Consider the following 26,831-nt stretch of genomic DNA (forward strand, 5'->3'; position numbering starts at 1 on the left):
AGTATAATGAGTATGAGTTGTACACCCATTTACAGCTCCTTTACACTGGGTTTTTATGGCACTAACTCCAGTGAGTCCAATGGGGTTGTGCCCCAACAGGGCAAGTCAGAGCACAGTTGGGCCTGCAGTGAGCAAATCTGTTCTGTTTTGCCTGTTTTGCAGCTGGGGTCATACACTCTTTACGCCTGTCAGTCGTGCCTTGGCTTTGCTGTGCAATGATACTGTATTTAAATCGATACTTTCTCCTGAAGACAAAGTGGTGTTTTTTCATTAAGTTGTAATTTTGCAGAAAGTACATTGTACAGGAGAGAAGAATGTTTTAGAGCTCTCTTAAAGCACAGCAGAAAAAAAAAAGGACAGGCAATTTAGCCAAGATTGTTCAGGCCCAGCATTTATAATTCAGAGCTGGTTATGTGCATCCCAAAATATCTGGAAATAAAGACCAATTTAAACCTCAGCTTCACGAACAAAAAGTCATGCTTATTTTTTTGCTGTCACAGATTCATTTGCAGATCCAGCTGGCCACATAAGATTTTACATGTCAATTGTTTTGCTTCATAAGTGACATGATGAAAAGGAGCATCTCTCTAAAAACCTGGACACTGCACATCTCTGAATCAGAATCAGTCCAAATTCTTTCAAAAGGGAACTCAAAAGATTTCTATCGAGGTCATAAACTTTTATTGCAAGTTACAACCTAAAAGTGAATTAAAAGAACCAAATTACTCTCTCTTCCTAAATGGGTCACATAATAGAAATACCAATAGACTCTTCACCATAACCCTCTCTAGGCACTGCTGGACTGCGCAGGCTCTTTGAGAAGTAAGCATCACAAGAATCAATATGCAACATAGCCTGAAACTGCAATTTATTGATTTGGGAGTCATTAATGCTTCTGTTTATACTTCTCTGTACACAACCATGTCTTAATTACACAGCAAGAGGCTTCCTGCCAGCCAACCAGAACGGCAACAAGACCATCACTAAAGCTCCTTAGGATGGAGGCAGAGGAGTCCTGCTTTCTCAATGGCTTTTGAGGCCAAGGCCATTTGCTTTGCAAGGGGAAGTTAATCTAGGATTCTCTCCCATTTGTCTCTCTCTCTTCCGAAAGAAGCTACAAAATTCATGCCACTGTAGACCTTAGAGCTGCGTGAAACTTTAAGTGTTTACACTAGTTTCAGGCAATCTGTGGCTACACTACGCCTATGGAAGATAAAATTTTTGCACAGAAATGTGGAAGAAAAAGGGATTTGACATTGAAGTTAAACATATAGCCTCACCTTGAAATACTTTGGTATTATACATTGTGAAACTTCACATTTTAATTCAAAATGATGAGCTTGTTGTCTAGTTTTCAAGTGAAAAATCTAGTTTTATCCAGCAGTCTACAGAGATCCAACAAGATAGATGTCATAGCTGCTGATATCTTTTCAATGACTCCAACTTCCTTCATTCCACATCCCCCCAGCTTCAGTGCCCTTCTGATGCTCACCATGATGGAGCACGAAAAGCTTGTCCCATCGTCTATTAATGGTTATTAGGCGCAGCCCAGCTATAAGTTAAAAGACTGCTCTGCTGGAAGTATAAAATGACTATGTAGACTAAGCCAGAATTGCCTTTCCTCACATGAACTGCTCTGCTGCTTTTATTGTGACTGTTCCTCTGATGTCCCTGAGGCAGGGAGGATTTGGCCCAATGTAAAGTACAGCGCATTTGGACTGACGAGAATATTCACTCAGTGAGCTTAGCCCGTTGCTGATTAAACATTCCCATAATTTTAACTGCAGGGGTGAATACATTTTTAAAGGTATTAAAGATTTAATCATTCTGTTAAAAAAAAGACTTTAGAGTAGAAATGAACCTTAAGCAGTGGAATGTGTAGCTTAGTGATAAAAATCTCCTGTGGTAATAAAAAAACCACCACGGAAACAGTCCTCTGTATTTATGAGCTTGGGAGATGTTTATGGCCCAATATCACACTCCACTACTTTGGGGTTATTGTTTAAATATCCTGTGTGCTCCATCAAAGTCCTCAGATTTATCAACATATGTCAAAGCCTCATAATTTAGAGGAATTAGAAGCATGAATGAGGTCATGGCCAGGGGACTCATAACTGTAGTTCAGAAGCAGGCAGGCAGTATTTTAATGGATTTGAGACACAAGAGTTTGGATTTCAGCCTTTCTAAAAATTAACTTGCTGCTAAATGTATTCTGATTTACAAGGAGAGGGAAAAAATGTTCCTTCTACTATTCAGGGCTGTATATTTAATTTGGAACAAATTGGTTCTCATGAAGGTGGGACTGATAAAAGTCGAAGGATCAGGAATGGTGGAGTTGGCTTCCCTCACTTCTTTGAACTTTGCCGCTCCACCACCACCTTTCCTGATACCATTTCCAGCTTCACATGTCTTCAGCACACCCAAGGCAGAGGTGCTCAGCCTTACCAAACTGCACTGAGTACGCTTTGAGAAATGTTACCCGTGATAAGGCTGATGATACCAAACTCCAGAGCCGACCCTAGAGGGGTGCAGGGCCCAGGGCAAATCAGCCTGTGCGGGGCCCCCTTAACACTGTGCGGGGCTGTGGTACCCCCGCAAGTGCGGGGGTCGGGGGGAGGTCTCCATGCTTCTTCTGCCGTGGGGGGCTGAGCCGCCAGCTCCAGGCGGGCCCCGCAGGACGGGCTGCAGCCACTCTGTCCAGCTCCGCGGGGCCTGGGATGGTTGCCCCAATTTGCCGCACCCTAGGGACATCTCTGCCAAACTGTTTCACTGGAGACTAATAAATCAGCATAGCTCCACTGGTGTCAATGGAGCTACAGCTGTTTACACCCTCTAAAAATCTGGCCCTTTGACACTTAAGTTTTCAGAAAAGGAAGCCTGGGGACATACCCCAGTTGAATCACTCAGCTGTTCAGAGCTCCACCATCCAAGCTCAAGCCAACAGACCAAGTAATCAAGGAGATTGTTACCTCAACACAGTTGTCGCAGACGCTGCAATGGGAGCAGCGTGGTGGGCGGTAGAAGTGGCAAGTGGCACACCATTTCATCCGTACTTGGATTCCTTTAATCTCCACGTTCTTGTAGAGCGGAGCTCGGAAATCATCGTCTTTATCCTCATCTTCATCTGCTGCTCAGTGCAAAAATAGAAGAAAATACCAAGAGTGCAGGTTACTGATAAAAGCTGGAAGATCCAATCCCATCAGTGTTAAATATACGGATTCAAATGGATGTTTTCAAATGCTTGTAAGAGACATAACGAGTTAGAGGATGGAAGCTCTGCCTGAAAAGCCTTCCCTGGTTGGAAAAGGATTAAGTGCTCTGGGCTTTAGTATCTGAGAGATTTGTCCAAAAGGCACTTTGCTCCTGGGAAGGATGAAACAACTGCCCTGTTATCTTCAAAGTAGGAACAGAGACCTGTAAATCATTTCAAGTACTTTGCTGTCTGAGGTGTGCTCTGTCCATTAGTAGACAAAATCAACTCTGTCCTCCACCAGCTTGGGCAATAAGCATTACGATGAAGGATGTTATGGGAAGATTGAATTAACTTAAAGACATTAAACCACACAAGATATCCCTGAATAACTGTATGCTGATTCAGGGCCGTGCCAGAAACCTGCTCCATTGAGGTAGCCCGAGATACCACTTAGATCCATGAAACCTTCCATGCGGAAACACTCACTGGTGCAATGGATAAACATTAGCAACAGTCCTGGGCAAATGCTCTTTCATTGTAAAATAGTCTGAATTTTCTTGCTTTAGCAAAATTGCATGACTGGAATGATTGCAGCCCCCCTGAAACAGCATGATCTAGTGATTCAAGCATCTTGCCTAGAGCTCCAGATCCTGGAATCACACTGAAACACGGAAATCTGAGTTTTTTTTATTTGTTTTGTCAAATGAAAAGTGTCTGACCCTCATGATTGTGCAGAAAAGCTTCCAAGTCTGATCCCCATAGGTTCAAAGCCTAGATAGCAAATAAACTCCACATTTATTGATTTTAATCTGGCTTTAAAAGTTTTTAGCTGTTGGACCTGACGGTTCTGGGGAGGAAGTTTTGCAGGGGACCCTGTGCCCACCACTACAGAGTCTAAAGTGATGTCCGTTCTGCTCTCTAAGGTGAGCCAACACATGAGGACTCTCCTTACTTTTCCCTTTGTTATCAGGCTGCTTCTTCCACACATCTGAACTACCCCATTGCTTTTGCCACCCTTGGCTTCCCTCCTCCCTTGTCTGAAGGGCAACTCTTCTGGCACCAGATCCTTTTGAGGTCCACATGAGTACACAGTACAGTGAGATAAGGCAAAAGGCCTTAAACCAGGAGAATGGGACAGAAGAATGGCAAGCTGGAGGAAGCTCCCCCCTTCCTGTTTTGCCCTTGGCTCCCTTATATGAAGGAAGCTGGCAAGGGTGAGAGGTGCCGAGAGTGTTTCCCACTTAAAAGTTTCCATTCAGTCTGTCTGTGCTTTTTTTAAATTGCAAAACAACAGAGATGAAAATAAAAAGACTGTGAATAAGTGGAAGTCGGTGCAGAGTAAGCTGGCGTGCAAACTGACAGCACACTGGCTGCTAGGGCCTTGTGCGAACACTCCTAGCGCAGGCTAAGAGCCAAGGCCTCGCTCACCTTTATGCACTTAAGTGGCGCTTAGGTTGCTGTGTAAGTGCAATTATTGGCACTTCTGCAGAAGTTAGATTCTGTTTCTGCTTGCACAGCTGCACTGGCCTCTGGAACACGCTCCAAATGCTGCACTCTGGCTTCAGAGATTCCCTCTCCCCCACCCTCGGCTTAGTTTCTGGCCATTAAACAGGTCTCTAGGCCATCGGGGAAACAGAATCTGCAGACGTAGCATTTACACATGCATTTAAGGGCCACTTAGGCCCATGTAGGTGAAACAGGGTTTGGCCCCAAGCGTGTGGTGGCTGCCTCCTCTTTGAGTAAAGCACCTTGCACAAAAGGTGCCTCTTATCCACCCAGGGAATTAAGGCAAAATGGTTAGTCTATTGTCACTTCACCCCTAAGTTTGCATGCACTGACTTCCATGTGCTGATGAGCCAAAGGTTCTCCCTAATGGAAGAAGAAAAGGGTGAAAGCAGTGTCAGAGACAGATGCAAACACAGGGGTCTTCTTCCCCACCAGAGCAGCTAGACAACATCCAGGAGACTCTGGTTGCCCCTGAGCACTAACAGGGCCTTGTGGCACCACCCAGCAACACCTCAATCCTAGTGCATGTGGCTAGTGCCACCTCCCAGGACAGCTGGAGGCAGGTCTGAGGAGCTTTCTCAGTTAGATCCCTCAGCCATCCTCAAGGCACTCCAGGATGCATAAGCAAACAGATGGCTTCAGGTGCCTTCATGCTTGGCCCACGCTATCCCTATCTACACCAAGAAGGAACTGGGGCAGGACCTGTGTCCCACTGGTTCTGCCATATCCCCTATATACTCCTTGTGGGTAGTCAGCAGTGATCAGCACCAATGCAGAGGAAAGGAAGCAGAGTTCATCTTAGCTCAAGCTGTTGCCTTCCTGCATCTTCCCACACCATGTCTACACCCTTTGCTTTTTTAGTTGGCCAGCATGCGTTTGCCCATGTAATCAAGGGGCAGGTGACCTAAGCTAGGACTGTATCCTCCAGGAAATCTGGTACAATATGGGCACTGTTGCAAGCTTCTTGCTTCCTCTAACAAAATGCCCTGAGAGTTGGTACAGAGCACCAGCACCAGGTGTTCTCCAATTCATGGTTGCTGTGAAAGTTAGGAATGCACAGCAAGCCTAAGCCCAAGTGAAGCAGCCCCCTCTATATGTAAAAAGGATAAAATAATGATTGGGTGTCCTAGGAAAAGACCCCAGGATTTCAAAGCACCTTGACAGAAAACTGATTATGCTGCATACTGCGCTGCATGTTGAACTCAGTCCTCCCACTGATTTCAAATGGGAACAGGATTAGACTTGTAGACTTGCATTTTCAGAAGTGCTTCCCAGTTGGCTCACTCTGAACTGACCCCACTGAAGCCAAAGGCCGAGTGCTTTTGAAAAAAAAAAAAAAATCACACAGCATGGCTCAAAAACTGGTGTAACCTTTGTCCTCCCTGCTAAGATAAGCAAGTGATGAGAGTCAGGAGCCTGGGATTTTATTTCTGGTCACCCTGCAGCCAGTCCAGCTAAGGTATTTAGGCACTTCAAGATGCAGAAAGAGCTTCATGAGATTTTCTGAAGAGCACAGGTGCCTAACTCATTAATTTAAATGGTTGATTTTGAAAATCATACTAGATGCTTGTGTGCATCTTTATATACTTAAATACCCATGACAATTTGGCCCCATGAAACCTTGGGCAAACTATTTAATTTCTAAGTGCTTTAGCGTTCCCTAAACATGTAGTAATATATATCTAAATGGGGTGTTGTTATGCTTAATCAATATTTGCAAAAGGTCCAAGATTCACAGTTGAAAGGAACTATAGAAATATAGTAGGCTCATCACTATGTTGTTCAGCTCAGACAAACGAGCCATGCAAAGAAAACGCTGAATGCTGTTTGGCCAGAGCAGGGATCAGCTGGTCCAGCGAACTTCCCCACAACAGGCTCTGCTGCACAGTAGGTGCACATGAGTAATGAAGAAGGGACACGGTGAGGTGGCGATTTCCTCATTTTGATGGTTCAAAACAGTCACAATCACTGTTCCCTGTATATAACAGACAGTGTTTATCCAATTAAATCAGCTGTGCCCCAATGTTAAATTAAACAGGCATCTATTTTTAAATGTAAGCTAAAGAAGTCTCTATTCTAACATAGGCAGCCCCCATCATTATCTCTAGTGTTCAGCATTAATGCATTTGACCTAAGCTTCGCTGGAATGAATATCTGCTTTAATGCCGCTGCTTTAGAAAGCTCAGGCTTCCACTACACAGTGCTCAGCCGCCAATTGTGAAGGCAGTGACTTAAATCCAATGTGCCAGTGTGACACAAGGGCTGCCAATCACAATCGCATCAGCCAGACTATTTTCTCAATGAGAGCTATGTTATCCAATGCCATGCCCCAGACTGCAAGTTTAAACAAGTACAAGGAGAAAAAAAACCCTTCCCATAACAGAAACTGATGGTGCCTATTCGCAGCTTAGCTTCAGCCCCACATTTACAGCCAGCTGAACACCAAAGACTGCAGAGGGCAGGAAGCAAAGAGCACATGTAGCTTTTGAACCCCCCACCTGCTTGCTTTAGCTTGTTTTTTCCCCCCCCGCCATCCCCTATTACCTCGTGGAAAAACTCCAGGGTCCATGAAAGTTGCCATGCTGAAGTTTGCGAGTACAAACAAGAACACGAGCCCATTGTACACGGGAATGGCTGGGGAGATGGCTCTTGTTAACCACGGGCACCTGCAGAGAGAAAGTCACAGATGAGGGTTCTTTAGGATGTAACAAGTGGCATCTTCCTGTACACAATGTGCAAGAAGACAAACGGTCTTGCCAACCCCCACGGGCCATAGAAAGGTTGAATTTGCTATTCAACAGTTGAAACAAAGATCATTGCTTATTAAAGTGTGCTTCATCTGCCCTCTGTAAAACAGCATTGTTCTGTAAGATAGAAAGGAGACCATTGTTTATGTGGCTCACAGGGCTCTTGTGCTATGCAATGATCCCGTTGTCTTTTTTTACGGCCTGGCATTTCACTTTTTTGTGTAAACGCTGCACCCTGCCATGACATGCCTGTTATCCCCGGGATGGACAGTTACAAGGGTGTAAAGCAGGGGTGGGCAAAATGCGGCCCGCGGGCCACATGTGGCCCACCAGGCCATTCTCTCCAGCCTGCGGGGTCCCTAAAAAATTAAAAAAAAATAAAAATAATAATAATAAAAAATATATATATATATCCCGGGGATATATAATGTCTTGCAGCCCTCGATAGCTTGCCAAACTCAGCAAGTGGCCCTCCACCCGAAATAACTGCCTGCCTCTGGTGTAAAGCCAGGTGACTTCCTGCCTTCAAGTCAGAGTTACTCCAGATCTTCACTGGTGTAAATCAGAGCCTGATTTTTAAACCATCAACCTCTGCAGCCCACGCAGACAGACACACATCATTTCCACCAGGCTTCATCCTCAGGCTCTCCTGTGAGAGCCTGCTGGTCTAAAATACCACTCAAGGTCACCACTGCAAAACCTCTTCCCATTAGGGAAGAAAAGGGTAAAAAGTTTCAGTCGTAAGTAGTGAGGTCAGGAAAATACAAGCAAAATACTTAAAATACTTTCCATAGCATCTATCCTGTAAACTGCTTTCCACAACATTTAAAAGGTGTGTCGCATTTCTGTCAGGCACTTGCACAGCTGGGGTATGAGGTAAAGGACAAGAGACAGGAGATCTGCAAAGCAGTGGAGAACCAAAGAGTTTCTTCCAGGACGCCTTCAAAAGAGACTGGCCTTGCGCTAAAGGGATGGGGGGGGGGGCACCAGGGCAGAACAGACTGCTTCCATAAAACTGAGATGACACTACAGGTAACTTTCCATTTTCAAGGCATGTGTTTATTCTTCCTACCACTTATTGCCTCTTAGAAACAGAACTCCAAAGCTGTACCATGTTCGATTGTATTGTGTGTACAGGCCTTTGTCCTTATTAGCTTGCTAGAAGGAAAAGCACACACTTTGGCTTTCTATACAGGAATAGAAAATTATAAAACAAAGAATTCTTCCCAAAAAGCATGAGTCCTCACAACTGACAGTGTACCTACAGTCCTGACAACCAGGCATTCCCCCAGCCCTGCTGTGGGCACAGCAGCTTAATAAATGCCTTCCTGCCATTAGTACCAATCAAACAGCTGCCTATATCCAAGGTTATATTTTTCCTATGTTATATCTATATTTGAGCCACATTGTCTGTAAGGCTGAGCTCTATCAAAATAGTAATAACCATAACCTAACCAGTCTTTCCCCAATCTAATTCAAACCATTCTGTGCAAGATGTGTCATTTATTTTAAATAGCTGAGAATGGTACTGTTGACCTTGGAGAATGAACACTGACCAGGCCGTCGTGCAGAATGACAGAGCCATTTTCACACTCGGTTCACTAGGGAATGGGGCAGTGCTCAGAGAAATTTTTACACTCCCCTTCCCTCTGCACCCACTAGAACAGAACCAGGCTCGCCCCATTTTATTCTATAGACTGTCTTTAAAATAGGCTGCTACCAACTAAGCTGCAAGGCTAGGGACAGACATTACACATAAACTGGTTTAAGTGATCAGAAACTGGTTTAAACCTGTAACACAACAGAAGCTCAGTACACATAAACTAGCTGCAAAATGGCTGAAACTGGTTTAAGATAAACCTAGTTGAATGTAGTATCAGACTTAAGAGATGTGAGTCAAGCCAGTTTATGAAACTTCTGTCCCAGACCCCTTCCTTGTTCAAGTTAAATCAGTCCCTCAGCATCCCAGCATGCTTTCCAGCCCAGGGCTTGGCTGAGCTGTCTGCTCCGGCAGAGAAGGGTTGAGGGGGAGGAAAGGGGAGGCAGGGACTGACCCCCAGTGTTTCCTTTAATCTGCGCGGTGTGCGCAACCATGCAGGTGCACTCATGCTGTGTTGCAAGGTGCACCTGAGCACCTGCGCACACTGTGCAACTTAGGGGGAACACTGCTGACCTCCTCCCCCCCTCCCCGGCAAACCCCAGCTGGGGCCAGGGGCAGAGGATGGGGCTTAAACCCACTTTTGCCCGAGTATAAAGTTGCCCTGCCCTGCTAAACTTACTGAAAGTTACTGCTGGCTGTGACTGTAGATTACAAATCCCAGAGGCACCAGGAAGCAGAAAGAGGAAGTGATGAGCAACCCTGCAGAGTCCGGTTTCTATGATTCTGGACTGCAAATCCCAGGGAACTTGGTGGCATCAAGGGGGAAGGGAGGTTTAACCCTCCTCCCTGGCCCCAGCCCCCAGCTGGGGTTTGCCTTGGTGGGGGCAGTTCCTGCCTCCCCCCCACAACCCTTCTCTGCTGGAGACAGCACAGCCCAGCTCAGGGCTGAAAAGCATGCTGTGATGCTGGAAGACTGTGATTTAACTTAAACCAGCAAGGGGTCTTGGACAGACATTGCATAAACTGGTTTGACCCAAATCAGTGAAGTCTGATACTACATTCAACCAGGTTTATCTCAAACTGGTTTCAGCCATTTTGAAACTGGTTTATGTGTACTGAACTTACATTCTGTTACAGGTTTAAACCAGTTTCTGATAACTTAAACTGGTTTATCTGTAACTTCTGTCCCTAGCCTTAGACAGTTTGCAACCCCCAGTGATCTGCAGACCACGGGTTGAAAGCAACTGCTCTAGTTCAATTATCCAAATATATAACTGGGTTTTCTTATTTATTCTCCACACCTTTTACTTTGAAGATATCTTCTCTTCAGTACATGCATTTCCAAGAGTAGTAGCACTAGGGTATGGGCCAAACCTAAATAAAATTCCCTTAAAAATGTTAGCAATTCAGGTAAATGGAATTTGGATTCAAGCCATACCCATCTTTATTTTGCAAAGCTAACATTTCAATGGAAGGCCTTAAAAAAACATCACCATGTCTGCTATCATTGAGGTTAGCTATATATTTTTTAAAGCACTTTACCAATATTAGATATTCTTCACAGTATCCCCAAATATTAACCCCAATTTAGAGACAGAAAAACTTGTATAAAGTAGCAATCTAGCTGTCCGAGGAAGCCAAGGAAGTGTCTCTCATTCCAAAATACTTCTGAAGCTTCCCAAGTATGTAGTATGTTTCTCCTGTGCCGCTTACCACCCTCTAAAACTTTCCCCATGGTTTGTAAAATGTATTATTATGCCCTGATTAACTCAGGTTGCTGCTGCAATGCCTTTGTGGTTTTCCTGCCCAATGGGAATGTCAAAAATGTCTGTCTGCAAGAGCTTTCAGCCATGCAGTATGCAGCATCACCTTCTGGAGCAGCTGGGTAGCATGGCAGAGCACTGCCTCAGTCCAACCCAAGGTGCTCCTAAGTGGTATAGATGTTTTCATGTGTTTTCATATGTATTGACTGACACACAACTGCTGTGCAGCAAGCCCCAACGAGAGACCACAATATGACCCCATACCATCCATGTTCACGCACTGTACACAATGGAATTATGTAAAGATGTGGCTAACACCAATGTTGTGAGATTAAAGACGTTATAGAGAACCAAGGGCAGCATCTAATCCTTTGGTGGAATTACAGTAAAGATTTGTTTTTGCAGAAAAAATGAAAGCCAAGCATTTCCAATGTGGATTTATAGCCAGACATAGAAATAAGGTTCAATGTGACACCTTTGTTTCCTGAACTCGAGTCAGTTTTCTACTAGAGTGAGCTCTGCCTCCTTATGTTCACAGAAGCACCTAAAAACAACTGCCTCTGGAAAAATGTTACATGATGAGAGGCAATGCCAAATGTGTTATGATTTGACTTGGTTTCTGTATAAAGTACCTGGATATGCCTCACTTGATCTGGCTATAATTTGTAAGAGTCCCAGCTCCTCACATCATGATAAAAAAAGAAAATTAAAGTCCACTGTGTTGGTTTCACTTTTATGGAAACGAAGGGCATCACAAGCCCCCTATTCCAAGTTCAACTTAAAATAGCTAACCAAAAAAGAAATCCTGAAGACTAATATTGTCTCAAGACTGGGGGTGCAAGCTCTACTAGAGGCAGAAACTAGCCAGGATGAGAATCCTTAGTTTACTGTAAAAATTAGAGCCAGCCCACACCACAAACACATATTGTAGATAATTATGGATCTCAAATTTTTCTCAGCTAAGCACACAATTACACAGGCAGCATTTTCTGTATAATTATACATCTTTGGCATAGAGCAATTCTGCACATAACCCTGTGCAGAATAATTCCGGATGATAGATTTAATCTCATTTATCCTATTTGCTTTCAAAAGTCTGTCACAATAAGATGGAAAGTTAAAAAGATTAAGAAATGGCATCACAAGTTGTGCGATATGTCAGATGAGCTTAAGCATCATTAAACAAGATCCTTTTCAAAATTCAAAAACAGATAATCCTGTTTGTTTTCTGCTTTGAAGTAGGATTTGTCTGTGTATAATCATTGTAGTTCACCAGTTAAGGAACTGAAAAGGTTGGGGTGGTGGGTTGTTTAATTTAAAATCCTCTGTACAGCAGCGTGTTGTTGCATCCTGGCCAGAGGCTCAAAAGGCCACGGTTTTCAGGCTCTGCCACTGACCTGTTGGGTCATCTTGGGTCACCTCTGTGTTTCCATTTCATCATCTGTAAAAGGGGTCTAGTGATACTGACCTCTTCCATAAAGAGCTTTAAAATCTAAAGACAAAAAAAAGCACTATACAAGACCTAGGGAGTATCATCGTGACAATCCTAGTGGTCCCTATGATTGCATCCGTGATCCTATGATGATCAGGGAAAGAAAATTAAAGGGTGAACATCCAAGATGGTGGATTTAATATAGACAATGGATTTGTAACACATTTCAACCTGCCTGACATCTGACACACCAGGTAGCTTGCCTTTAGCTGACCACCTGCAGTCCTTCACACTTTCCCTCCCTTCTCCCCTTCTCCTCCTATCTCTACCAAAATTGTCTTGTGTCCTATGTCTTCCAAACTTCCACTCATTTGCCTCTTCACAGACTTCTTGTTTACTTCAGCTTCTTTTCTACCTTGGAGAACTCGTAACAGCAGCAGAGTCTCCCAATGCCTGAAGAAGGGCATTTGTGTCCGAAAACTTGCAAAGAACTTTTTTCCAACTATGTAGTTGGTCTAACAAAAGATATCACATCTGCCCAAAGAACCTTTCCTGATGAACATCAAAGAAGCATTTTTAAACAGTGTAATCTAGTGTGATGGCTTCATAGCTCCACGTGGGAATCCTGGTCATCCTATGGAAGAGAGGGTAAATGTCTGTATTCCAGAGGCTGGGGACTCTGCAAGTGAGTAGCTTGAACTGAAACAAAAGGTACTAAGCAAAGGCCTGAGCCACAGATCTGGGAACCAAACCCAGCTTTACCATGAAAACTCTGTGGAAGAAATGCCAAACCCCAAATCATGTCAGAGCTAACTACTTTCAGATAAGCTCTCTCACTGTACAATAGTCAGGCAGACATGATCAGTAGAGTCAACAGTCCCTGGTGTGCCAGTGTGTGATTTATCTGGCACACCGAGGAAGAGGTTGTTTTACAGTGCACCTCGTGGGAAATGAGCATGTTCAGGTCTGCAGTCAAACTGGCTCAAAGTCCCGGTCGCTTGGATGCACAGACAGTGTTTAGAACCATTTTAAAGCTGCGAGTAATAACCCTGATGTTTCTGCAGGAACCAGAGTAAGGCTGTTCTGACACGAGATGCTTCTGCTGCTTTGTAGGACAGATCGAAGGAACAAGGAGAAAACAAGGGGACCCCAAAGAGTCAATAAGCATCCCGAATTTGAGCTGCTTGTTCGAACAGGGAAGTTCTGAAGTTTGCATATATACTGAAGAAGTACAGCTGTGCCTAATTCTGATATGAGATTAGCACAAAACCTTCCTCCCTGACTTAAACAGATAGCTGATGTGCACTGAAACCATTTATTTCTGTGCCCAACACAGGCACTGGCTTACAGCTCAGAGAAAGAAAGCATCTTTTAATTCAAATCAACTTCCCCCACTATTAGGGTAGTACCATCGTAATATGAAATAATTGGCTCAGTGCTGTTGTTCAGCTATGCAGTCATATGCAGTTCAGGAAAGAAGAGCCTAATTAAATAATAAGATGGGCCAGCAAGCAGACATAATCTGCCTACACATTACTGATGTAAACTTCATTAACAACCTTCATATTAGCTTGGTCTTAAACTGCACCAGCCTGTCGTTGTTCGATATATTCGAAGCCGTCATAGCCTCTTCATTAAACACAAGTACCTATTTGGGTAACGCATTCCATCGAAAATCTGTCTAGGTTAGGGACAACAAAACGTTACTGAACCCGAGCAGTGATTTGACAATCTTAATGTTACCCTAATGCCTTGTAACCACAACTAAGATTATGACTTTATTATCACAGGCGCTGAACAAGTAATCCCCATCTGGAAGATCTTAGAGTCTAAGACAAGACAAAGAATGGGAGGAGAAATAAGGACAAAGTGAGATGTAGGAGCTTGCCTGAATGAGCCAGAGGAGACAAGAATGGGCCCACTCTACCTCAGTTTACTCATTGGTAAGAACAGAAAAATGCAGTAGCTACCCCAGGCTAAGTACGGACATTCAAAAAGCCCAAGCTGTTTTATTCTAAGTGCCCAAGTCAGGTCGAGAGTGAACAGAACAGAGGTTTCCCTCTTGCCACCACTGACAGCCAGATGCTGGCAGGGGGGGCAGGGCTGGGGGCTGGTAAGCCAGGCCAGGCCAGGCCAGGCCAGGCATTGGGGGGAAGTGGGGAGCATAGGCCTCTGCCATGTGGCCCTCTCCAACTGTGCTGGCTTGGGTCTAGGGCAGCTGTCACTGGGGCAGGATATGGTGGAGGAGCAGGACAGGGGCTGCACCCAAGACATCAGTGACCCAAGACCAACCTTCCCTGGCCTGTCCCAGCCCAGAGGGCAGATCTGCCACATGCTGCTGAGGGCAGGGCATTGCAGGTATCTGAGCCCAGCTGCAGCCACATGTACTCCAGAGACATGCCAGGCAGAGCCCAGCACCAGGCAACTCCTGGGTCAGCAGAGGCACTGGGACAATCCAGACTGGAACAGGTATGGCTGCGAATCACAGCAAGCTGTGGGCATGCTGGGCAGGGGCTGTTACCAATCCACACCTCCAGGAGTAGAGGCAAAGCAAATGGACCTGGCTTTAAGGATGCCAAGGGACTTCATGCAAATAGGTGCTCTGCTGCTGCCCACCTCATAGCGCTGCCTGGGCAGCTGACTCTGCCTTGCTCTACCCTGCTCTGCCACTTGCCTAGTGAGGTGCCCCAATGCCAGGCCAGGGATGGTCCCTGCAGCGCAGGGGCTCTGGGTTCAGCACATTCCTCTCTGGGATCCCTATCCCAGCCGTGGCTTCCCTACCTGCCCCTCAGCACAGTCCTGCTGGCCCTGGACAGGGATGTGGGGCACAGGCCAGGGTTGGGGCCTTGAAAGGCAGAAACTGCCTCAGGGAGGTCCTCTGCCCCCAAGCTGCTGCCCTCTGTACTGGTGGCCCATGGAGTGGGTGAGCTCAGAGATGGCTGGGCGAGTGGAAGGGCAGCGCAGGATCTGCTGCCAGGTGATACCACGAGGCAGGTAGCAGCAAAATACTGTCCACATGGAGCGGCTCGGTGCAACTTGGAGACAGGTCCCATTGCTTTGCCCCCATCCATGGAGGTGTGTGTCGGTGACAGCCCCAGTCCTGCATGCCCACAGCCTGCTGCACCTCCCAGCCACATCTGCCTCTGTCCCCGGGACCTCTGCTGACCCAGGAGCTGCCTGGTGCCAGGTTCTACATGGCATGTCTCAGGGGCACCGGTGTGGCTGCAGCTGGGCTCGAACATCCCCCGTGCCCTCCCTCAGCAGCATGCAGCAGATCTGCCCACCAGGCCAGGCTGGGTCAGGAGGGTGGTCTCTGTTGACTGGTGCCTTGGCATCACCGGTGTCTTCGGTACAGCCCCTGTCCTGTCCCACCCACTCCCCTCACCCCCATGCAGACAGCTGTCCCAGGCCCAAGCCAGCACAGCTAGGGGCACCGAATGGTAAGGGCTGTCCCCTCTGCCCTGCCACCGTGACAGCAGAGCACAGCAGCCGAGCACGGACTGAGGCTACCACGCTGCCCCGTGAGGGGGTGCTAGAGGAGGGTCTGCAAAGCAGGCTAGGATTTCAGTGGACTGCAACATAACTTGCATCAGGAGGGGTCTGTACAGAAGTTTGTTAGACCGGTTTAGACTAAACTGATTAAGTCTGACACCACATCAATCCAGAACTATCTTAGACTGGCATCCGCCATTTTTAAACCAATCTATGTGCCCCACATTTCTGTATGGTTATGTGTTTAGACCAGTTTCTGATCACTTATACCAGTTTACATGTAATGTCTGTACCTGGTCCCAGTGTTGTACCAAGACTCTAAGGTAAATTAACTGCAAATATTGATAGATAGAAAGGGACAGAAATGCAGAGTGTAACAAATACTGTTGTTGCATAAAACCTGGGATGGGGAGAAGCCAGAAGGAAAGTAGAAATGAGAGAAATTTGCCATTTCAGTATTAAAACTGATGAAGGATAAATGGTGCATGGAAAGGCTGAACATGGCAATCTGAGGTCATCACAGAAGCGTCCACCCTGTGCTGCCATGTGTTTGGCATCACAAGAGTTTAACACCCCCCCCCCCCCCCCCAACAAAGTTAGCTTCATCAGCCTCTTCCTAATGAAATATAACCGAATGCTAGAGCCAGAGGTTCAAATTCATCTCTAGCTTAACTATGTTTAATTATTCAAAGGAAATGTGCTGGGTTGAAATTCACTGAGGTTTAACAAGAGCTGATGGGATTTCAGTGAACTTTCCATTACACTCTGGACTCATTCCAAAGGCTAGTGGTTCACGTCTGGTATAGCACAGATCAGAGGAGCCGAATCAATTAAAAAGTCAGCCTGAGATATAATGGCCCTTGGTGGAAAGTTTTATCTGGGCTATACATCACCACCACCAAGTAAAAAATGCTCAACAGCTTCTCATGCAGCCGCTTGACAGCTTCTAGAGCATATGTCCTTCCCTTTTTTAAATAGTTAACTTCAGTTTTTCTGTGGAAAGCAGCTATTCTCATACATACCACTGTATTTAAAGCAAGGGAATAACTATTCCTGGTTAGATTACAAATAAGCAATCTGAAGTGGAACCATCACAGACACAGAGTGCTCTGTAAAAAGCATAGAAAGCAGGAAAAGTCCTGTCCTTCTGTTACTATTTCCTTGTCAGTTTGCAATTTGTCTTGCTCCAATCTGACAAGAAATAAAACAAGACTGTATCTTCTATGCAGCAGCGCAGAATCATGGCCATTCTACATGGAGGCTTAAAGATAGCAGAAAGCACCTAATGGAGCCATATTAAAGCACGAGGAGAAAATCTTGCCTGGTGCAAGCTAGTGAACACCATGGTCTGTAATCTCTATGGGGTGGTGACTTTGCTTTGTTTGTAAAATATGTAGCACAAAATTGCTGCCATTAGAAGAATATTCTGTAAAAGTCTGTTTTGCTTTATTTCCTTTTCATATGTGAAGCTTTTCCCTTTCACCTAGTGCTGAAGATATACAGGCTACTCTGATGTGTACTGGACAGTGCATCTTGCCTAGTGAAACATCTTGTCACACTGCAACCTACTGCCTTTTGGGAAGGGTGATTTCCCTTGTTACAGAGGCTTTCTGCAAAAAGAATGAAATCCACGCTTAAATTGCCTCTTCCAAGAATGTTATGATTAAATTCTTGCAAGAGGGGATCATCCTAGTTCCTGTTAGGTAGATGTTTCTGGATTTCACATGGTATGTATAAGCACACAATTAATGCAACAGAAATGCTAAAGCAGTAACTCAAAACTATTGCTCCTTTCTTCCTTTTTGAAAATATTTCCATCTTCAGTCCTTTAGAAAGATCTACAAGGTCACCTGAACTTAAATCCCAAATCAAACCACCCTGGAAGAAAAAAGGTCAGAGGCTTTCAGAATCTCCCCAATTCTAATGCTTGAACCTTTTCGTTCTTAGTCCCCGTGTTGTTATCTGAATTGCAGTAGCACCTAAAGGCCCCAACTGATACCAGAGCTCCATTGTACGTGGCAGTGTTTCTTCCGAGTAAGGGACAGGCCCTCCACCAGACAGCTCATAGGCGAGATATACAAAGGAAGTATTATGAGAGCCTTGTGTGCGCCACAGCACAAAAGGACCAAATGTTAATGTATTCTATTCTCATCCTCCCACCCCTGCTAAAAATCACACACACGCAGCAGTGACTAATTTCATATTCAGGGATTGGTTTTAACAATGGGGTTTTTTCAGTGTGCTTTCCAGGTCAGTCCGCAGCTTCCACTACAAGGTCCAAGATGCCCAGTTCAGAACTTCCTTTCCCACATGGGTGCCAGAGAAGGGAAAGCCTGTCACTGCTAACGTCAGTGGCTCTTCTCCTCCTAGTTGCATGATACTTCATTGTTTCACTGTTCTTCAGGCAGATGAACAGGCCTCCTCCCCATCCCACATGCCAGTCTGCTTCCCCCACTCCCCGAGTGCAAGCTGGGCTAACGCTGTAACGCCCTGATTCATCACTCTCAGGCTACCTAGAATCATACCGGGAGTACACAAAGTAAGCCTTCTGGGAAGGCCCCAGCTACTTCTTGGAGGAAAATCTTGAGAAGAGGAAGAAGGTCCTAGCAGTAAAGGAAAACATGGAGTGCCTGGCATATATCACAGCCAAACAACTACGTTTCATAGTGAAACAGTATTATTATTATTTTTTGTACAGACACAGAACTGTACTCCATGGCTCTGCAAAGAGCTGTCAGTCAAGGCTCTCCACAAACCCTGGCCAGCCTGTTTTCACTGCTGTCTTTTAGAAGGTCACTTCACAATTCAGAAGGCCCCACAATATTTTTAAATAAATAGCCCCTGAGATTCTGGTGCAGCAACTTCCTGCAGCAAGAAGTGAATCCTGCAACAAATTCCAGGGCCACAATGTCCCTGGGCCTCTAACTATCACCAGTGACAGATATATAACAAAGTATAGGAGAGACTCAGGCAATGTTACACTAGAAAACTAACCCAGGAACTCGCACACAGTTCTCAAGTTCTAGTCCACACACCCATCCTCCCTCTTTTTTTAAATACCATGCTCAGCTTCCTGTGCTCAAAATCCCCTGAGAAGCCAGTCAGCCAACATGGCCAATTCAACTGCTCTGCTATGCAGTCACACACCTGGCCTACCTGAGTTTGTTCTGTAACATCTAAAGAAAACAGCAGGGAAGATGCTTCCAACCACTGCACCAGGTGTTAGTCAAGAGGCACAAATGCATAAGCCAGTGTAAAAAGGATTGTTTGCACAGAGGAGGAAAAATTAAGCCAGGTTCCTTCCTGAGTTTCAGAGAGGGGAACATTCAAGAGAGAAGTAACCAGGTGCACATGCCACTGAACACCAGAATCAAAAGTTGCTGGATAACACTGCAAGTATCTGTAGTAAGAGAAACAACAGGAGCTGTCCGCAGTAAATCCCGACGTATAGCAAGGCAGGCCCAGATTTCTATTTGTTTTACCTGTCCTAGCATGATGCTCCCAGATTTAATCCTTCCACGCTTCTCCGAGGGAAATGCCTTGATTTCCCTCCTCTTCCAGCTCTTCTGTCTCAACCCTCTACCCCTTCATCTGCTATAAACTTGTGCAGATTCTAAAGTCAAGGCAAGCGAGAGCTGGCTAGTGACAGACTCTAAATAAGAGGCGTTCCAAGCAAATGTATGGCTCTTTATCAGTATTTCACTACAAGATCGGAAGTCTAGACGATAGGCTCTGCTCTACAAACCCTGCAGAGTAGCTATGTATTAGAGGCGCTCACACAAATGGACAGCAGGAGGTAAGTGAGACCTCCTTTTGTGCCACAGTCATTTTAAAATCACCTGGATAGAAAGAGAGTAAACAGCTTCCTTACCATATACCTTAAGGCTGAGTGCAGTCAAAAAGCCTGAGGCTGAATTGATTCAATCTTTGCAGGTTAGTTTAAGCTTCAAAGTCTGAACCAATAAGCAAATGAACAGACATTCACTTCTGATTCAGGGAATGCAGACACATGCCTGCAGCACACAGACCAGAAGTCCAGAATGCTAAACCACAGCTCTTTGGCACAGCCAACATGGACTGTATGTTCATTTCCTCTCCCTGCTGCCCTTGAGATCTCTGGGATTTGTAGTACAGAATCACACCAGCAGGACTCTGTGGGGTTGCTCACCACTTCCTCTTCCTGCTTCCAGGTGCTTCTGGGATTTGTAGTCCACAGTCACAGCCAGCACTAAGTGGGCAGGGAAGTTTAACCCCCCCTCCCTGGCCCCAGACCCAGCAAGGGTTTGCTGGCTGGGCAGAGCCAGCCCTACCCAGGGCTGCAGGGCCAGCCCTGCTTTCTGGTGCAGACAGCCCAGTCCAGGGCTGCAAAATGCTGGGGGACTCTGATTTAAATTAAACCAGGAAGAGGTCTGGGACAGAAGTTTCACAAACTGGTCTGACCCAAATCAGTTAAGTCTGATACTACGTTCAACCAGGTTTATCTTAAACTGGTTTCAGCCATTTTCAAACTGGTTTATGTGCACTGAACTTCTGTTCTGTTACAGGTTTAAACCAGTTTCTGGTCACTTAACCTGGTTTATGTATAACTTCTGTCCCTAGCCTTACAGTTCAGTCTATGGCTGGCCACCAGCACCCCACAATACTACAGCTGTTGGGCCTCCTGGAATAACTTTAATTGGTTACGTTTCCAAAACTCACACTATAAGGAGCTGGCCACATGGAAAAAATGGAAAAGACATCCACTCAAAAGCCATGCACACTGACCATTCACAGCACAGCTAAGGTCTTTGTACCTGTGACTTTATTATCCTCCCAGACAGACTTCCTAGTTGCACCAGCTGCTACCAACAAGCGCAAAGGTCACAGTAATCAAAATCCAGCTGCCTGGAAAGGTGTTTAGAGAGTTAATATAATCTGAATTTTAACTCTGGTATTTGAGTTTCAGAGATATTTAAAATCAGCAGCTCAACAATGAGCAAAGCTACACCACCACAATCAGTGTGCCGGAGTGACTGGACAGATTTAGATTCCAGGCTCCCAAGGAAGACAGGAAGGCACGGAGTTACTTTAAAAGCATATTCATATGCCATATTGTGACAGTGTCAGACCTTATAAAAGAATGCTAATTCTATCCCATTGTTAGATAAGGTGCCACCACATCATCTCACCAGTGAAACGGATTAATTCCCACTCATCCAGGTGGTCAGCCAGCCATGAAAGACAGCACTGCATGCTGGATAATGTGCAACAGACTATGATACAAAAAACCACCTGAAAAACAAAGCTTAACTCTACAGGGACACTCACCTCATGATGAAATATGTTTTGCATGCTGTGATTTCTAACTGATCAAACAAAATGGGATTTTGCTCTTGACGCACCTGGTGCATGCAAGTTAGAGAGGCTTTATCTACCAATGTTCATATAGTTACTTTTTTACTGTTCTTATGTGCGGTACCCTTAAATGTTTATGAGGCTTGAGGAATTTCTCTGGAACATGTGTGACCCTTTTAAATATCGGCAGTGCAACAGCAGCCATTTCAATATTTTTCTCTTTTATGACACAAATCTATCATGACTGCACTTAGTGCTAAGATGAGTGTTTAATGGGAGACATTGTTACAAGGCCAAACGTCTTAAGCAGAATACTTTACCCGCAGGAGAGTAGGAAAAGAGTGAACAAAGCTAGACCGACCAACTCTTTGAACATGTGGACATTTATGAAACCAGCAGACACACAGAATTACATGGCATCTACTGCCCTGCAGGTGTCAATGATCAAAATACTTTTGGTGCCCCGAAGCTTTCCCTTAAAATTAAATGAATAAGACTTTACAAGCAGAAAAGCTGTTACTTGCATATAAAGCTTCCTTTTTCCCAGTTTAAAACATTTCAACCAGCTTCAGTGAGACAGTTTAGGAGCCAGCCTTGACCCTGGACACTATTTCCAGCATGCCTTGTGAAAAGGAAACTAGCTAACAGAACACCTTCCTCACACTTAGAAAAGAACAAGAACAAAAATGTGAAGAACCTGGTTTGTGCCCTGCTTTGAGCCAATTTTGGAGCTAAACACTAATTTACAAAGCCTCATTTCTGGGTGTGGAGGAAAAGGGGAAACCTGATAGTCCTCAGGATCTCAAAACCATAAGAACAATTGGGCAGAACAAGACTAGCTTCTAAGGAGAGCACAGATTTGTCTTTCTCCTCCTGCTGGCTTACTTAGTGACAATACAGAGTCAGCAGGGGAAATTTGCACATGTTCAAAAGATAAATCGAGCTCTAGGATCATGGCTAGTCTTGTGCTGTTTTAATTTCTAGAGCCTGGGTGCAGAGCAAAGCTCTGATTGTGTGTAGTATCTGGGAGTTGGACCCAGACCAAGGACCTGTCCTACCTTCTTCCAGATGGACACATCCTTTTCTTCTCCTGTCCTTTTTCTGTGCCAGGCCAATTCCTAAGGCAGCAGTAGGTAATGGAGAGTTTAGAGAAGGAACTGTGATTTTGGAAGGGTAATTCTATTCATGAAGGCAGAAACTGGGCCAAAAAACGGGGAGAGAAATAAGGGGGGGGGCAGTGTCAGGGACACTTTTGGGATGAAAGGGGAGAAACAGGAAATATGTTTACCTGAGTCAAAATATGTTTATCTACCTAAGCCATTTCTTGGCTTATAAAGAGGAATGGAGGCTTCTGCTGGTGTGTATGCCCTTACTGTCAATGCTGGATCATCTAGACTAACATCCTGTAACATCACTCTTTCACTAATGTAACTGCTCATTCTAGCTGAGCTAAAGGGGATAGCATAGGAAAGGTTTCCATCCTTCTTCTAAGAGAAATCCCAGAGAGCCTGTGGCTATCTTCTCACCTCCCCTGAGGCTTCTCTTATCCAATGCTCCATCTCATAACTCATCCTTGTAAATGTATGAAGCCACTGGGGAAAGAGAAATGGTTCAGGATGCAAAGCCATGAGAAGCATGGGGTCTGTGCTTTCCTACCGCATGGCTGAGATAGGAGGGTTTTTTTGAGAGCAAACTGGTTGAAACCTTATTCAGGTGAACTTGAGAGGATGCTAGTTACTGGTTGAAGAGTCTGGCAGATGGCAAGGCAAGGCAAGGCAAGTGTCTGATCTCATCTTGAAAGGGTTTGATAATGCTTTATTAAAAATGTTCACAATGCAAGGGGATCCCTGGCTCACAAGGGGTTCTGGAGACCAAGTGATTTCAGTGACCGTACATCTCCTCATTTGCTATGTCCACAACACAGGAACAACTTCTTGACTGGCTGAAATGTAGCCATCTACATCAATGAGGAATCAGACCCATTATGTTCTCAGAATATCCCTTAACCATATTTGAGGATAATTTATTTTAAGAACTATTGAGCTCTAATGACTCAAATTCATTATACAGTAGTAGTATGCTAGAAATAGAGTTTGTCATTAAAGCTGTGTGAAGAGAGGTATTAATAGGTAGAGAAGTGTTAGGAGAAAGGGGAAGGAAAAGGTGATATTTGGTTAAAAGATGCTGTATATACAAGCTACAGTGGAGAGAAATTCAATTCAGTAGAAGCCAACCCCCATTTAAGGCCAAGAGAAAAGAAATTAAACATCAAAGCAGTGGCTACTGGACAAAGATGCATGGCTTTCCAGTTCAGAGAGAAACGAGAACTTCTGAAACGCACAAAATTAGTTCAATATTAATTGTGTGTAAACAGGATCACAATGCATTAACTGGGTCTTCAGTATCATAAAGTGGTTTCAAAATTGAGGAGTAGGGGGAGAATAGAGAAGAGACTGGTACCACCAAACACAGCTGCTTGTTGTAACATTGTGGCAGTTGTATATGGAAAAAGAGACTGAAACAAAGCAGGAAAAGTCTTGGGAGACTGTGACAGCACTTAATTTTTCCTTTGACTTGAATGAGCTTTCCAAGAACTTTATGTCTAAATGAGAACAGAGATTCTTGCAGATTCATTGGAAGTTGCCTTTTAGATCTGGAAACAATACCTGTTCTCAACTCAATTTAACCGCTTCAGTGCTGCTATCTGAGATCTGATATCTGCATGGTAATGGGCCTGTGTGGGAAAATGAGACGGATCCTAACCCGAGCAGCAGTCCTTACAGCTCCTTTCCAAATATCTGAGGCATAATTTAGTAGCTGGCTCAGTTAGTTAGCATTATTTAACTATCCCAACCCCATTCCTCGCCAATCCTGTCAATGACGTGGGGTATTCCAGTTGCTAGGGAAGTTAAGTCTATTTGAAAAATGTATAAGAGGAAAGAGTTAAAATGTAATGTTTTAAGAGTCTGAGCTTAAATAATTTAAACGTAACTTTTTGGACAAGAGGAAAAGATTCCCGCCCCCCCCTCAAAAAAAGATCTAAGTCTATTCAAGGGGAAAAGTGTAAGCTATTGCAGAAAAAGTAGTAAATTATACCAGAACTAACCCATTACATAATAATGGTCAGTTTTGGTTACCTGTTCTGAAAGAGAAAAAAAAAAATACTACTGGGTTTTTGGTTGTAGCCGTGTTGGTCTAAGGACATAGGCAGGCAAGGTTCTTTGAGTAGATATGATATCTTTTATTAGACCAACAAAATACTACAACACTTTCAAGAGGCTTCCCTAGAAAATTAAACAGAAAAAAAATCAGGGAAGTTTAGCAAAGAAATGACTGAAGCAATGTGTTAAAGGTGCACTTGTAATATTAAATTGAGAAAGAGACCAGGAAAACATGACATCCATTCATTTTATAAATACAAAAACCTTTATTTAAATCCTATAATTAATCTCACTGTGGAATTTGCTGCTAGGAAGAGCTATGGAGGTTGAGATTCTGGCAGGTTTCAGAGAAGAATGAGATGTTTAGTGACCTGATTCTCACTTACCTTAAAACACCTTTCCACAATGTGCAAACAGCTCTCCATTTGCAAAAGGGAGTCAAGCCCTTATGGCTAAGGACAGACATTACACATAAACTGATTTACATGATCAGAAACTGGCTGAAACCTGTAACAGAACAGATGTTCAGTGCACATAAACCAGCTTGAAAATGGCCGAAACCAGTTTGAGATAAACCTGGTTGAATGTAGTGTCACACTTAACTGATTTGGCTCAAACCAAATGCAATGTCTGTCCCAGACCCCTTGCTAGTTTAAGATAAACCACCCCCCCAACATCCAAGCATGTTCTCTGGGCTGAGCTGTGCTCTCTGCTCCACAGCAGGGCTGGCCCCTCCTCTCTATTCCCTGGCTGAAACTCCAGCAGAGACTGTAGATACACCAGGGTGTACCTAACCTTCCCCTGCCCTACCCACCCTCACTCCTCAGTACTTAAGCAGGAATCCCCACCTCCCTCCTACCTCCTACAACACAGACCTCAGACCCCTAATGCTGCAAGGTGTCTCAGTGTGAGTCTCTCTTCAATTTCACTGGGACAGGCAGATAGAACAGCGACTGCTTAGGGCTATTTGGAGCTACTCAACAGGTCAGCTGGTAAGAAGAGTTTGAACTAATGGAGAGAGGCTATTGTTTTGCTGATGAGGTAATAATCACTGTTATCAGCTCCCTGCTGGCTTGCTTTCCTGTCAGTTTGCTGCAGACAGTATAAAGGAGTAGGAAGGGAGATTGAAAAGCTCCATATCATCAACAGATGCATGCACTGCACACCTTGCCTTGCCTCAGAGTGCTAGCAGGGGTCTGGTAACACTCCCACCCCTTGAGCAGCCAGCAGAGAAAAGCCTGGGACCTACAAGCAAACATCATTAATGAGAGAGTCCTGCCCATGCCTCCCTCAGCTCAGTGTTGTGCAAGGGAAGGGAGAGCTGCTCTAGAGACATGTGTCTGAATTTCTTCAGGCCAGAGAGAATGTCTGTCCAGTTACAAACTGGTTCAGCCTAGTCAGGTTAGACTAACCTGCAAAGACTGAATCAATTCAGGCTCAGGTTTTTTGAATGTCTGCCCCTAGCCTATATGAACAGCCACTATCATACTGGTCAGGATAAAAAAGAGATGAACCCTCATGCATCAAGGTGTAAAACAACTGCTAAGTGCTGAGGATTTGGGGGTAGAAAATTCTCCTGAATTTTGGTTATTTCATAGTTACCCATTATGAGGCTTCTTGCACCTGGTATTGGCCACTGTCCGAGGCTCATTATCTGATAAGAGGAACTATTGCTCCAATCTAGTTGGGCCATTGTTATTCAGTACTGGAATAGCTAAGGAGTTGGAGTAGCTATAAATATGTGGCCAGGGCAGGATTTCATGGTTGTTACAGGAACATAAGATTAGATGGGACTTTCTGGGTGACCAAGTCCAGATTCCTGCTATCCACAGACACCTAGGTCATAGAGTATCTTTCATAAACCAATTAGGCCCCATCATAAGATAGTTCTTTGTTTTGTCCCACTGCTCCTATTGGGACGATGCTCTTAAGCTGTACAACACGGCATGTGGAATTTCAGTGCCATCAGGGCTAGAAACCAGGCCCATCTGCTCCAAATGGCCTCAATCAGTGGAGTAAAAGGAAAAATTCCCTTTAGCTGGTAGGACAGAAGGACCAAGAGAAATAGGTAAGTAATCCTTATGCCTTCCAGCGGAGGGCTGCGTGACACAGAAGCTGGCAAGTGACAGCAGAACAGCACATCTCCTTGCCTTGATGTAAGCAGCCAGAAAACCAAGCGACAGCCAGAATGTTCCCCCCAAAATGTTAATATGTTTGCATTAGCGTTGTAAAATGAAGCAAAAACCATATCAAATGTTAGCTGTTTCTTGTTACCCTCGTTTTTCTCCTCTAATGTTATCTTCTGCCGCTGCTTCCCTGCACCCTTCCTGTGGAGCGCTGGGGAAGAGAGATGCAGTAAGAGCAGCACTCCTCTGTTTAGTATGCAAAGTGCGCTTCTCCCCGGGGAGCTTGTCTCCCTTACTGCCCTCCTGAGACGAAGCTATTAATTTTCCCTTTTTTTTTTTTAGCCTCCCAGAAAAATCTCCAAATGATTCTTGGTCTCTGCTCTGTTTTGTCACCATTTCCTGTCACCCAGTTACCAAGTTAACTCATTCAGCTGTCACATACATCTCCTTTTACTGCAGAACAATCCAGTGCTACTG

The 26,831-nt window shown here is 44.7% G+C and overlaps 1 protein-coding gene across 3 annotated transcripts in view; it reads right to left on the reverse strand.

Annotated features, from left to right (window-relative positions):
• Positions 1-26,831, reverse strand: part of ZDHHC8 (zinc finger DHHC-type palmitoyltransferase 8) — a 192,806-nt gene that overhangs the window by 37,272 nt on the left and 128,703 nt on the right. For 2 of the 3 annotated variants that reach the window (XR_009455133.1, XM_014598419.3), the window contains exons 2-3: positions 7,244-7,365; positions 2,970-3,127 (exon numbers count right to left, since the gene is read on the reverse strand). Coding sequence is in view for 2 of the 3 variants with exons in the window: in XM_014598419.3 (XP_014453905.1) it covers positions 2,970-3,127; positions 7,244-7,365 (280 nt within the window). In the remaining variant the exon portion in view is untranslated. Of the gene's footprint in view, positions 1-2,969; positions 3,128-7,243; positions 7,366-19,604; positions 19,773-26,831 lie in introns of those variants that run through there. The other variant, XM_019486621.2, reaches the window with a different exon arrangement.

The sequence above is a fragment of the Alligator mississippiensis genome, chromosome 10 (assembly GCF_030867095.1).
Source record: "Alligator mississippiensis isolate rAllMis1 chromosome 10, rAllMis1, whole genome shotgun sequence".
NCBI lineage: Eukaryota > Metazoa > Chordata > Crocodylia > Alligatoridae > Alligator > Alligator mississippiensis.